This window comes from Trichechus manatus, unplaced genomic scaffold (genome assembly GCF_000243295.1).
Source record: "Trichechus manatus latirostris isolate Lorelei unplaced genomic scaffold, TriManLat1.0 scaffold00064, whole genome shotgun sequence".
Taxonomy (NCBI): domain Eukaryota; kingdom Metazoa; phylum Chordata; class Mammalia; order Sirenia; family Trichechidae; genus Trichechus; species Trichechus manatus.
In genome coordinates, this window is record NW_004444000.1 from 12,333,226 (window position 1) to 12,347,136 (window position 13,911).

At 55.6% G+C, this 13,911-nt stretch overlaps 1 protein-coding gene across 2 annotated transcripts in view; it reads left to right on the top strand.

Moving 5' to 3' along the window:
* KIRREL3 (kirre like nephrin family adhesion molecule 3) overlaps nucleotides 1-13,911 on the top strand; it is a 694,039-nt gene that overhangs the window by 662,564 nt on the left and 17,564 nt on the right. For both annotated transcript variants that reach the window (XM_004379337.1, XM_004379338.2), the window contains exons 8-11: nucleotides 4,212-4,360; nucleotides 5,960-6,087; nucleotides 7,290-7,416; nucleotides 11,030-11,130. In XM_004379337.1, the coding sequence (XP_004379394.1) occupies nucleotides 4,212-4,360; nucleotides 5,960-6,087; nucleotides 7,290-7,416; nucleotides 11,030-11,130 (505 nt within the window). The remainder of the gene's footprint in view (nucleotides 1-4,211; nucleotides 4,361-5,959; nucleotides 6,088-7,289; nucleotides 7,417-11,029; nucleotides 11,131-13,911) is intronic.

The following is a 13,911-nucleotide window of genomic DNA, read 5'->3' on the forward strand; positions in this document are numbered from 1 at the left end:
GACAGGAAAGCTGGTAATAGGGAACCCAAGGTTGAGAAGGGACAGTGTTGACATGTCGTGGGGTTGTTAACCATTGTCATAAAACAATACGTGTACTACTTAATGAGGAACTCTTCTGTAAACCTTCATCTAAAGTACAATTTAAAAAATAAACCACCAGGCACAGAACATGCAGGCTTGAGGTTCAGGTACCCTTGCGGGTTCCCCCCCACCCCCGCCTCCCACCTGTTACAGAGGAGGGGCTGTCCCTGCACACGTCCACCTCTTTGTATCTGTCATATCCCCCCCCCCCCGCCCCAGTGCTGCTGGAACACAGATACCGCAGGTGGGTGGCTGGAAAGACCAGAAAAGCATCTTCTCACAGTTCTGGAGGCTGAAAGTCCAAACCAGGGCCTCAGCTGTGTCGACTCCTCTCTGTTCCGCAGCCCTGGGTGCCCCTCGGCTACTTGGCGAACCTCATCCTGTGTGTGTGTGTGTGTGTGTGTGTGTGTGTGTGTGTCCGTGGACATTCTGCTCTTGTTAGAACACAGAAGTGATTTGGTCTAGAACCCGCCCTACTTGGTTGATCTAATTGATAGAACAAAGAAAACCCTATTTCCAAACAGGCTTACATCTGCAGGTATACAGGTTAGGATTCCAGCACATATTTTGGGGGACCCAGTTCAGCCCATAACATCCCCTCATGACCTTGTGCTTTAGCCTCGGGCCCTGCAAAACTCTCCGGGGCGGGGTCTGGCTCCTCCAGTGGTTATGCATGAGCCCTTCTGGTGGCCCTGGTGGGAAGGAAGAGGAGGGGACCGCATGCCCTCCTTCAGTGAGGCTTCGCCAAGCAGCCCAGACTGTCTGTCTAGATGTGGGCATTGAAATCCAGGAGGAAAAGCCTTAAGCAAATCTGTCACGTAAGCGCATTGATTTTTGCGAGCTGATATTGACAAGATTACAGAGATCTCTGTTTCTTTTATTTGTCGTGATTGCTTCCTCCCCGTTCCATACAAGAGGCTGTTCTTTCTGAAGTCAGAGATATGCCTTCCTCTGCCCCAGCTCCCCAAAACGGGACTTGGATAGGCAGAAAGAGGAGCACGACCAGCCGCCCCCGGCTGTTGCTTCTGCTGCCCCCCAAGGGACCGACAGCCTGGGCTGTTCCTCTCCTGCTTCTCTGCGGTGTCTGTGCCCCCAGCAGATGACAGACGGGGGACCACTCCCCAAGATGAAACCTGGGCTTATTGGCGGCACCCTGGCAGCTGTGATGCGCTAGGCCTCCGGATTCTGTGATGTAGATAATTAATCCTTTTTAATTTGCTCAGACCAAATTAGGCATTATTGGGAAAGGCTGAAGCTTTTTCCGAGGGACTGGGAGAGGTGATGAAAGCATCAGAGGAGGGCAGAGGCAGGTGGGAGGTGGGAGGATGAGGGAGAAAGAGGACAGAGACAGGTGGTAAGAAGCTAAACCAGAGAACAGAGAGGAGGACAGAAGAGGCTGGAGGGTGGGATGGCTTTCCCGTTCTCTGCCTTCATCCCTCGCGTGGCAGCTCGGATGCTGTGGTTTGAGCCTCTGGGCTCCCGAACAGTATGGACGGGGTTTTCTTGGCATGGGAGGTGGCGTCTGAGCTGAGGGCTAGAGAAGAGATGTGAGCAGGGGACTCGGGGACCAAAGACGCATCCCCAGAAGTCCTGGTCTCAGGCACCCCATGCCCAGGGCTCCTCTGCAGACCTGGGGAAGGACAGTCAGAGACTTCCCCTGCCCCCCTCCCCCTTCCTCCTCTGTTGTCACTGCCCACTGTCTCTCACCCAGGAGCTGGGATGGAAAAGCTAAGGGTGGCATCTGCCCAGAGGGCTAGGGCCGGACACGCAGCTCCTTCTGAGGACAGGAAAGCGCCTCTCTGCACAGTGGTTACCTCACTGCAAGGGGAGAGGCCAGCCTGGCAGAGCAAGCTCCGTGGGCCTTCTCCTAACTCACCCCGTGAGGTCCCGAACACCGAGGGGAGAAAGGCCCACCTTCTCCAGGAACCCCCCCTCATTAGAACCAGCTGACCTGGGTCCAGGTAGGCAGCCAGGAGCAGGGACCAGGGCAGAACAGGACGGAGCCTCCCTGCCCTCCGCCATGTCCAGCCAGCACCCCGCCAGACCTGCCCAGGTCCCTGCCACCTGACCCTCCCGGCCACAGGGTGCAGGGAGTGGGGGTGGGACACAGATCCCAGACCTGTGTCTGGAACTGAGGTTGTCAGCCTCAGGCAGGGGCTCTGCCTGACTGTTAAGTCTCGGTCATTAAAGTTAGACATTGAAATGACTCATGAATAACTCATAACGAATGGTTTGTTGGGAAGCTCTCGGAGCCACAGTTTGCTCTGTTGTTAAACTATAATTGTTATTATTCATTGTGTCCTCAATAATTACCCAATATTAATTCCTGAAAATAACCGCATGGGGCCAGCTTCGATGCTCCGTGTGAGGCGCAGAAATGGCCTCTCACAGGTCTGGGCGGCCAGGCCCACAGGCAGCGAGTGGAGGGCTGGGAAACAGCCTCAGCAGGTGGGGAGTTAGAGATGGGGGGCAAGGCAGTGGGGTGGGACGCTGCGGGTACAGGGAGCCGCCTTTATGGGGCAGCGCCTGCGGGGGCCCAGGAGCCTCTCCTTCTCTTGAAAAGACAAACAACCCCCACTGGGCTTGAACTGTAGAGGAAGGAAGCTGTTTAGATCTCACAAGTGTGATAAAAAAGTGAGTGTTGTCCACGGTGGGATCAAACCAGGGGGAGCTGTGAAATCTCTCTTCTGAGGGATCTGTAAGGAAAGCCCCCACCCTCACACACACCCTCACAACACACACACACACTTATGCATACTTACACATGCCCACTCATGCACACACACACACCCTCACAGCACACATACACCCCCTTGTGACACACACATACATACACATGCCCACTCACGCACACACACACCCTCACAACACACACCCCGACACACACGGACACAGAGGCACACACTCACACATGCACACACACGCGCGCACATGCATGAGCCCAGTGCTGCCCCACAGACGGCAGACTGCGCACTTACTGCTCCAGTGCAGTGACACCCCCCCCAGGGCTGGGACGGGGACAAGCCCAGGGCTTTGCTCTCTGTCCATCACGGCGCCGGGATGGGGTCAGAGCCTCTGAGGAGCACAGCCAGGCTGGGAGGGTTTGCTGGGCAGGACAGAGAACAAGGCCACCCTAAGGAAGGGAAGCCGGAAGGGCTGTCAGGGAGAGAGGGGCCACCCGGGGGCCCACCCTGGGGCAGGGGTAGACAGGAAAGCGGAGAGAACCGGCCGAGGGGAAGGGAGGGGCAGGAGACCCCACCTCTCATTTCTCCGTCTGTGGGTTGTGGTGGCTTACCGCTACAGCTTGGCCTCTGAGGTCACGGGCTTTGATCCTCTACCAACATCACACAGAACAGGGCCACAGTAGAGCTCAGAGCCAGCCACCCAGCTCTGCCTCACCAGCCAGCTGACTAACTCGATAACCAACCCCTCCCTCCAGAATAACTCACTTATTAAATGACCCACCGACGGCCTGCTGACCAACGGACCAAATCCACCACGACTGCTTGGGCAGTATTATGCACTGAACTGTGTCCCCCAAAAATATGTGCTGTAAATCTTAACTCCTATACTTGTGGATGTAATCCCATTTGGGAATAGGGTTCTTTATCATGTTGATGAGGCCACATCCGTGGAGGGTGTGTATTAAGCCAGTCACCCGTGAAATATGAACCAGGCTGATTAGGCACCGAGAAGGAAGAGAGATGGGGAGATAGATGCCAGCCACATGAAGACACCGAGGAACTGAGGAACAGAAGCTCAAAGACACGAGGACCTTCCTCCAGAGCAGACAGAGAGAGAGAGCCTTCCCTTAGAGCCGGCGCCCTGAGTTCAGACTTCTAGCTGCCTAAACTGTGCGAAAATAAACTTCTGTTTGTTAATGCCACCCCCTTGTGGTATTTCTGTTACAGCAGCACTAGATGACTAAGACAGGTGGGAACAAGGCTGCCCCCCTCCCAGCCCCTGAAGTAACCCTTCTGTGGAGATTTCCCCTCAGGGACTTCGCCCAGTGCCAGGCCCCCATGTTCCTGTGGGGTGGCTGCTGCCAATTCCCAGAGAGACACTCCCCAGTAGAAGGGATGCCCCTGCCACTCGGGAGCCACACCAAACCCTCGGGGCCTCTGTTGCAGGTGGGCCAAACGGGGCCAGATCATCAAGGAGGCGTCGGGAGAGGTGTACCGGACCGCCGTGGACTACACGTACTTCTCAGAGCCGGTCTCCTGTGAGGTCACCAACGCCCTGGGCAGCACCAACATCAGCCGCTCCGTGGACGTGTATTGTGAGTACAGCCGTGAGGGGCGTCCTCGGGGTGGGGCAGGGGAGGAGGCGACTGTCGCTGGATTCCTCCCCACAGCACAAGGACAACGCTTCACAAGCACGCAATGCTTTGCACTGTACAGACAGCTCCCTTGTGTGGTGCTTCAGGTCAACCCAGTGACCAAAAACCAACCCAACCCCACTGCCGTCGCGTCGATTCTGACGCATAGCGACCTTGTCGGACAGGGTAGAACTGCCTCATAGGGTTTCCGAGGCTGTAAATCTTTATGGAAGCGGGCTGCTGCGTCTTTCTCCCACGAAGCAGCTGGTGGGTTTGAACCGCTGATCTTTTGGTTAGCAGCAGAGCGCCTTAATTACTGCTCCACCAGGGCTCCTACAACCCACTGAGGCAGGTACTATTACTCCGGATATCCAGATGAGGAGCTGGAAGTCCAGGGTCACACAGCAAGGAGGGCCAGAATGAGAACGGAGGTGAGGCTTTGGACCCAATCCCACGGCCGGTCCACACACACTGCCGCCTTCCGTTTCCTCAGTGGAGAGCTGACAGGAACCCACAACACCAAGTCACGTGCAGCAGGCCCATCCTGACAGACTAACTGGATTCATTCACAGCAGAAGTTAGCACCATGGGGACTGCCCTTTACAGTGTGAAAGGCACTTTGACAAACTCTTGTTTTATCTGACCTCCCCACCCCCCCCCAGCGGCTTCAATAGAAGGCGCTGTTACTCCCTTTAACATCGAGTGACCAATCCCGGTCATCTGACCCCACATTTCTCCCTCTTTCTGCTCCCCGTAAGGACAGGAGTGTGCCTGTCCAAACTCTCTGCACCCTGATGAGTCCCTGGGCCTGGGATCCACCCCTGGACTCCGTGGGGACTGAGGCTGAGCGGCTGGAGGCCCCAGTTAGTGCTGGTGTGTGGGGGAGGAGCAGAGCCCCCAGGAACCTCACCAGCACTTAGCGGCAACATGGGGAGTAGGACCAGGGGCTTGGCCAGCTCAGTGGTTCTGAAGGAGAGGCTGGCAGCACGCTGAATAGGGCGAAAACCTGAGAGTATGTGTGGAGACGCCACGGAGCAGGCACGAGGTCCTGTCGCCCTGCCTCCGTCACTCCCCACTCAGCGCCCCCCTCAGGGGGCTGGGCCAGGCACACTGGGTGACTCGGTTCCTGTCAGAGAAAGCAGAAGTTGGCTGCAGGGCAGGAGGGCAGGAGTGGGGCGTCCTCTGCCCACACAGTGTGGCTGCAGGGTTCCACAATGTTCTGAAGCCTGGTGGGACCAGGACAGAGGGGAGAGCGTGGGAGAGCTCCGGCTGAAACCAGGCAGACGCTGGGCCATGCGCCTTCTTTCCACCCGTGTGGGCCCCAGGGGAGGCCCAGCCTGGGGAAAGAGAGCTCTTCCTTACTGCCCGAGTCTCCCCCGACCCAGGCCCACCAGGCACAGGACCAAACATGAGGGATGGGCTGAAATGAATGGAGGTGGCTCAAGGATCCCGCGGCCACTCTCCTCCAGCTGGAGTGGGGGAGGAGGAGGTGGGGAGCAAGGAGGGTCCCGGAGCTCCCCGCCCACCCCAGCCCTGTCTCCTTCTTTCTCCCGGCCGCAGTCGGGCCCAGGATGACCACAGAGCCCCAATCCCTGCTGGTAGACCTGGGCTCTGACGCTGTCTTCAGCTGTGCCTGGATCGGCAACCCATCCCTGACCATCGTCTGGATGAAGCGGGGCTCCGGCGTGGTGAGTTGGAGCTCAGACCCTCAGGGCCCCACACAGGGGTAGGGGGACTGCCTTCGCTTCTCACCCTTAGATTGCGGGAGTCGGCCTCTGCGGATTTGGCCCCTCTAAAACCAGTGTAAGCGAAAAAGAGAAGACGAAACCCCAGATACCCACATGTGCCCCCTCGGGCCTGAGCAGGGGGCGGGGGGCATTCATCCATTTCAGTTTTGCCCTATGCATGAGCCTTGTAAGAAAGCAGGCAGTCAGCTGTACACTGGGCGGGAAAAGTGACCAGCAAGGCTTTTCAACTTCCCCCAAACAGTTAAGTCATCCTTTAGCCTTTGGGTGAGCATTGTTGCCTTTCTGCGTTATTCTTTTAAAACGTGTGGATGCTCCAGTGTCCTAAGAGTTTACCAGTGAGAGGATCGGTGACAGCCTCGGGGCAGGGAACGAGGGACAGAAGCAGAAGGGAACGGACTTGGGTGCAGGTCACCCGGTGCCAGACATGGCCCTATCCTTGAGGGATCATTGCCCCATTATACAGGTAAGGGAACTGAGGGTCAGAGAAGATAAATAACAGACCATAGCTACAGTTACTCACAGGTGGAGCCAGGGGTCCGACTCTGATCCAGCTGCTGCCAAAGTCTATTTTCTTGTCATCACGCCAAGCTACATCCTAAAGGGCTACAGAACATGACTCAGAAAAGACAGTTCTGGGGATAATTTCACCGTGGGCAGCGGGGAGAGGCGAAGCCGTCACAGGTGCAGGGAGGCCAGCATCCCCTCCCTGTACCAGGAAGTCTCTGGACCCCCCAGCCAGGGAGAGCCACCCCGACCCCCACCCCCGACACCATGTTGTTACTGTAAGCTGCTGTCAAGTTAGCCCCTTACCCATCGTGGTGACCCCGTGCACAACAGAACCAAACGCCAGCTGTCCCGCACCATCCCCCTGATGGTTTGCAGATCAGACCATTGTGATCCGTAGGGTTTTCACTGGCTGATGGCCAGGTCTTTCTTCCTAATGGTCTTAGTCTGGAAGCTCCACTGAAATCTGCTCAGCATCACAGCCAGCACTCAGGCCTCCACTGACAGGTGGTGGCTGTGCGTGAGGTACCCTGGCCGGGAATAGAAGCGGTCTCCCGCACGGAAGCTGAGAATTGCATCACTGAAGTGCCAGCATCCACACCCTACCTTTGTGCCTGACCCTCCCCCATTTCTCCTAGGTCCTGAGCAACGAAAAAAACCTGACCCTTAAAACCGTACGCCAGGAGGATGCCGGAAAGTACGTGTGCCGAGCAGTGGTGCCCCGGGTGGGGGCCGGTGAGCGAGAGGTGACCCTGACTGTCAATGGTGAGACCCCGCCGAGGCTAGGGCCAGGATGGGACAGAGGGGAGAGGGGCCCATGCATCCTGGTATCTGGCATTGCCCCAGCGGGGCGTCACTGGCTCTGTCCCTTGCTAGCACCTCCCTCTGGGTTGGCAGCAGCAACTTCCACCTCTTCTAGCCCCTGTGGGAGCCCAGCCCTGGGTGAGGACACAGCAGGGTATTTTTTCTGCTGTTTCCAGAATTTCCTCGAATGTCCTGTCTTTTTTGTTACCTTCTAAGACATCTCAACCTTAAGGATGGTAGCTGATGGCTTGTCTTCTGGGCGGAGAAGAAGAAAGGGTCAGAGGACCGCTGAGCCGTCAACAGAGGGAGCCCATGCCCCCCTCTTTGACCCCTAAAGTGGCCCTGACCCTGATGGGGACTTACGGGACATCTCTGCGGTTCCTGCTTGGCCTCTTCTCTTGCATTAGAGCCTGTCGGCCGAGGAGATGTGTGGCCTTCCCCGTGAGGCCCAGAATAATAAGAATAATTATAGCAGGAGCACGTTTTCATAGCTCTCCAAGACACAGTTAATAGACGCCTTAGGGTGACACCTTTCAGGAACACAGGTGTCAGAACAGGCCTGGATAATGGGATGTAGGAGGTCATGGGAGCTGGGACCTGGCTCAGACCCAGGAACACCTGGGGGACCAGCAGGAAAGTCCAGGAGCCCTGGCCACAATGGGTACTTGCACGTGGTCTTAACCAAAATTGCTGGTTTGAGGGAGGAGGAAAGGGGAAGGTCACATCTCTCTGCTTTTTCCAAATGTCCTCACTTGGATGGAGTTCTGGTCTCAGGCCTCACCTGTCACGCCCACGGCTCTGTGGGAGGCCCCTTCTCCCACCTTAGTGGACCCCAGATCAAAGCCCCGAAGCACTGAGCCAGCGTCAGGATGGTTAGACCGATGTTTGTAGGGCCTCTGGGTCCGGGCCCAAGATCAGGACCCTAAGAGGGGCTGAGCAAAGGTTCTAGAAATTAGCCCAGTTCTGCCTCATCTCAACCCAGGAAGCCCCACGACAGCCTCATCTAGTCTCCCCGCTTTGCTGAAAAACTGAAACCAGCTCTGTGCCTCCTCGGCTGCCCCACTCCACTGTCCCCGGTAGCCAGCCCCCTCCCCACGTGTCTTGGGAGCCCCAGAGGGAGGGCGCATCCACCCAGACCCCAGAGTACTCACAGGCCCCCGGGGCAGAACCCTGAGCCTTCCTGCCTTTCCTCAATGTCCCCAGGAAGCCACCAATAAATTGGCACTGCAGGGCTAAAAATAACAGCATCTGATCGTGCCTCTGTTATATCCATGGCAACATGGGCTGCAGCCTTTTCCTGCCGGCGGGTGTCTGACAGGGCCACGGTGGGATCCGTGGGATGGGCAGCCCGCCAAGGCCCGACTGGGGGTGCTGGGGAGTCGGGGCTGTCCGTGACTGCAGGCAGCTCCATCCCATGACCCGCGGGCTCCCACATGCTCTCCTGGGTCCCCACACCTAAAGCTGTTAAACTAGCGCTCTCCTTTGGGGTGGGGGTGCTGAAAGAAGGCGTTTTTCCCAACAGAGATTTAAAGTGGCTTCTTGAGGAGAGCGCATGCCCTGGGGGAACCCACGCCCCGGGAGGGAGGGACGCTCCCCTTGGATGGGGCCCTGTAATCCACCCAGAGTTACTCTGTGGCCACTGAGCCTGTCTGCCTCCACTCCACCGTAGCCCCTTCTCCCCTTCACTTCCGTGATCTAGGAGTCCCTGGGGGTCCTCAGGCGTTCTAAAACCATCAGACACGTGCATGCGTGTGTACGGGCTTCTTAAAAGAAAACAAGAATCAGGACAAAGGGATCCGGGCTGGGAGCTCCCTCCGTCTCCGGGAACCAAGTGAGCTGCTCCTTTGTGTCTCCTGGACCAGGGTCATGGCGCCCTGAGGCAGGGGATGGACCCAGTGGCTCAGGGAGAGCGGACCTGTCTGTCACACCGACTCTGGAAAGCCACACGGCACAGGCTGAAGGGATCTGACATCACGAAAGGGTCCAGAACAAGACGAGGCTTTCATCAAAACAAAGCTGCCTGCGGAAATGCTGGCCGGTGCAACTTTGGTTAAGGGTTTGGCGCAGATCTGCCTCAAACACAAGATCTTTGGGAAGTGGGAATAAGCCATCCTCCTGCCGTTTGCTCCTCCCAGTCCCATTTCCCTGTATCCTGAGCTTTGTTTTCTTTGAGGAAGCCCATGCAGAACCACCCCCACCCCAGGAGGAATTTCTGCTTCCCGGGGGGCGGTGAGGGGGGAAACTGCTATGGTTCCATCACGTTCAGCCCAGGAGCAAAACAGAGCACCATCCAGCCTCCTAAGAATCCCCCAGCCCTCACCCGCTTTGGCCCAGGGACTTCAGAGAGGAAAGGGGGGTTCAGCCCACTCTTCAAGCCACTGAGGCTGGGAGGCCCTACCTTGAGGGTCCCCCATACCTGCCTCACCCAGCCGAACGCTATTTGCCGGCCTAAACTCAGTAGGAGTTACCTGAGCGTCTCCCAGCACCTTTGCTTCCCCTTGGCTGAGAACTGCTCATCGAGATGCAGATGTTTTAATTACGGTGGCTAATAAACAGCAATTATGTTGGCAGCAATTTTCGTTTCGTCCCCAGTATAATTTTGTGTGTTTTCCAGATCCCTCATTCGTCCTTTCTTTCCAAGAGACCTTCACCCAAGAGAGGTTTCCGTCCCTACACCCATCACTTCAACCACCCAGCCCAGCCCAGCCCAGCCCGGTTACCTGAGCAAACAGCTAACCTAGCCATTCCCCTTTCCCTGACAGGCGTCAGGCAGGAAAGACATGGGTTAGATAAAAGGCAGCGTAGGGTAGGAGAGTTGTTGGGCACCCCTAAAGGCTGTCCAGTGCAGTAAATGACATCCATAAACATACCACACACGCAATCCATCCACCCACCCACCCACACACCCTCAGCGTCAGTTTCTGAGCCATGGTCTCAACTGGAGCTGTCTGGGTGGAGGCAGGCAAGGCAGTGAACTACAAGACCACCTGAGACATAAGTGAGACTTGGGCTGTGAACATGCCCAGCGCTGGGGGATTCCCGCCCTGGGTGGAGGAGCACTGTGATTCCGTTCTTCCCAGGCTGGTCCAGCCCAGCAGAGGACACACAGTTTGTTAGGCAAGGGCTCCCTCTACTGGATATCTGAGAAATAGCTTGAAACTGAACTGCTGGCTAAGGTGGAGGTGACCTCAGACAGCGCCCCTTCCTTCAGTCCCAGCCGCCCCCCACTCCCTTCCCAGGTGGACCACCTCCTTCATAAAGCTTTCCCCGCCCCCAGTTAGAATTATTTCCTCTCCTCTGAAGTCAGTTTGCACTTTATCTGTACGCTGTGCAGAGCTAACACTCACCACCTTTTATTACAGTGATTTATATCTTCTGGGGATTCTGACTTAGAAGCATTCGCTCATGATCCCTCGAGAGGTTTACGACAAAATGTCTAATTTATCTATGAGTCCCCTGCCTTGACGTTACTTTGCACCTACAGGCCTTCAGTGAAATGTTTGCCGAATGACTAAGTTAATGAATAAACTTCCGAACCTGCTGAATCCCTACTGTGATGCTGTCTCCCCAACAGGACCTCCTATCATCTCCAGCACCCAGACCCAGCACGCCCTCCATGGGGAGAAGGGCCAGATCAAGTGCTTCATCCGGAGCACACCGCCACCGGACCGAATCGTGAGTGCTCCCGGGTGGCGCCGTCGCTGCCGCCATCACCCCAGAGGCCTCACGGGAAGGGTCATCTCTGGGGTCCTCTCTGACAGTAACCATGTGGCCAGCACGCCTTGGGGCTTCAATGGGGAAAACTGTACCTGCCTTGTCTCTCGTGGAAAGGCGTCAGAAGGCCAAATTACAGCTCTCCATTCTCAGTACAGGCCCCTGAGTTCATCTGCAGGGGGATTTAACGCCACTCTGCCTTTCAGCCGGACTGATCGTTCTAACAGAATCTGCCTCCTAGGAGATTTTCAGGGGCAAGTGAGTGAGGCAGAAGGAAAAGAGGAACAAATCTTTCCCTTTGCTGGGTTCAAGGCCAGTCTTCGGAAAATCTTAAAAAGAGTGGAGTTTCTCTTTGGCAAACCCCTTTCTGTGCCTCCCAGGGTCTGTCTCGGTTGATCTCCACCACCCTTAACACCTGCGGGACGCCGGCCCCATTTATCCAAAGCTGAAACGAGCATTCCCTTTCCTTTGCTCAAAGCCTTCACCCTGCAGTGCAGCCAAGACAATCTGAACATCCCATAAAAGAGAGGGTCTTCCACCCAAGGAGTGGCACAAATGGTTAAGGTGCTCAGCTGCTATCCAAAAGATTAGAGTTCAAATCTACCCAGAAGTGTCTCGGAAGAAAGACCTGGCAATCTACTTCCGAAAAAAAATCAGCCACTGAAAACCCTATGGAGCACCGTTCTACTCTGACACACACGGGGTGGCCATGAGTCGGGGTCGACTTGACGGCAACAAATTATGTTTTCCACTCAAGTCCATTTAAAACTGGCGGAAGCTCAGGTATGAAAACAAAGAACAGTGAGCATTTTCTAGCAATATTGGGGAAAGATGTTATAGTTAGACATCCATCCCCAATGGCTAAAGCAATCCTTCTAGAAGACGGCCCCAGGGGTCAACTCCACAGGCAGGTCTAGCTCTTCACAGCACAGCAGTGCCAGGGAGGCCCCGAGCTGGGCCAGGTGCCGACCCGGCTGTGAGCCCATCTCTGCCAGGGGCTGAGACGCTGAGGCTGCTCACGATGTGTGTAAAGGACTCTGTAAAAATCAAGACTGTCGTCCGTGTGGAGATACTATTAGAACAGTATTGCTGTCTCACACTGTCCCAGCATTCATTCACCATCTGAAGGATTCACACCAACACTGCAAGAATTCACGCGTAGAACACCAGTGCCTCCCCCATTCACGTCACTCTCATTTTTAAAATCATCAATGTAACACATGCCCATTGTCAAATATTCCATCCACTCCTGAGCACAGGCACACAATCTTTTTCTTCATAGATGTCTAACTCTAGGCTCTGGGCCGGTGGTTCTCAGCCAGGGTTGACTCTGATCCTTTTGGGGGCCCTTTGGCAATGTCTGCCGACAGTTTTGGTTGTCACGGTTAGGGGGTGGGGTGCTGTGGCATCTAATGGGTCTAGTGGTCAGGGAAGCTGCTAAACATCGTCCCAGATTTCTAAATAGCTAGAAGGCCGTTAGAGCAGGGGAACCAGCCACTAACAGGGATTGCTCCATGAATATGGCGCCCTTCTGACCAAGCCCCACACGCACCAGAAGCTCCCAGAGCCTTAGCACATGGAAAGGAGCTTTCAGTGCTGACAAGAAGAAGCAGACACCTTGGCGCCAACCCAGACAGTTATCTCTAACCCTGCTAGCAAACATCAGGCCTCAGGTAGCGGCAGCAGTTAGTTCTCAGGCCTCATCCAGCCCCCTGCCTCCCTGAGGCCTGTTGCCAAGGTAGCGAGTGGAAGACGCCCAGCTAGCTCATCTGCACGTGTTTAAGTGTGGCCTGGCTGTTTAGAGGAACAGAGACACCTCGATTCCAAGGGCTGTTTTCAGAAACCAGAGACAAAAGGCCAAACTGAGTTCTTTGTCGCACACCCGCACAACAGAGAAGTGTCCAAAAGTCAGTCAGAAACCCTGCTCTGGTCTGTCCTCCAAGCTCTCATCTGCACTGCCACAGCCTCATAAACGTCGTGAGCCAGCATGTGCAAGGGGCTTCAGCCTTAGGGTGCTTGTAATGTACGTGAAATGACTCTGAAAAAACTTACACTCTCATCCTTGTAAACTAACATATAGTAAAACCGAAAACCCACTGCCGTCAAGTCGACTCTGACTCGTGGCGACCTTACAGCAACCCTACAGGAACTGCCCCATGGGGTTTCCAAGGAGCGGCTGGTGGATTCGAACTGCCCACCTTTTGGTTAGCTGCCAAGCTCTTAACCACTATGCCACCAGGCCTCCAAGATAAAGGAAGGTTATCACAAATAGAATTCTCTAGACATACTTTTAAAAACAGATGTGCAAAGCCACCAAACCAGACCAAGTCACCGGGGGGCTGGTGGTCTGTCTCAGGCGCGCTGGGGCAGCAAGCAGGTAACGGGAAGTGTCTGGGAGAGGCACCAGGGTGGGCCCACTGACAGGGACGCGCTTTGCAGGGCCCACAGGTGGGGGCTCAGGTGGCCCTCCCAAGAGTTCTCATTTTGCCTGGGAAAAAACAAACATTCCAAGTGCAGATATACATTAAGAAACAAAACTCAGTTGCTGTGGAGTCAGTTCCGACTCATGGAGACCCCACGTATGTCAGAATAGAGCTGTGCTCCTAGGGTTTTCAATGGCTTGTTTTTTCGGAAGCGTATCGCCAGGCTAGCAGCCAGGCGCGTTAACCATTTGCACCATTTATGGACTCCACAGATCCACACAGGACCCTCTTTTTGGATGGAAATACTCACTGAGGTGGT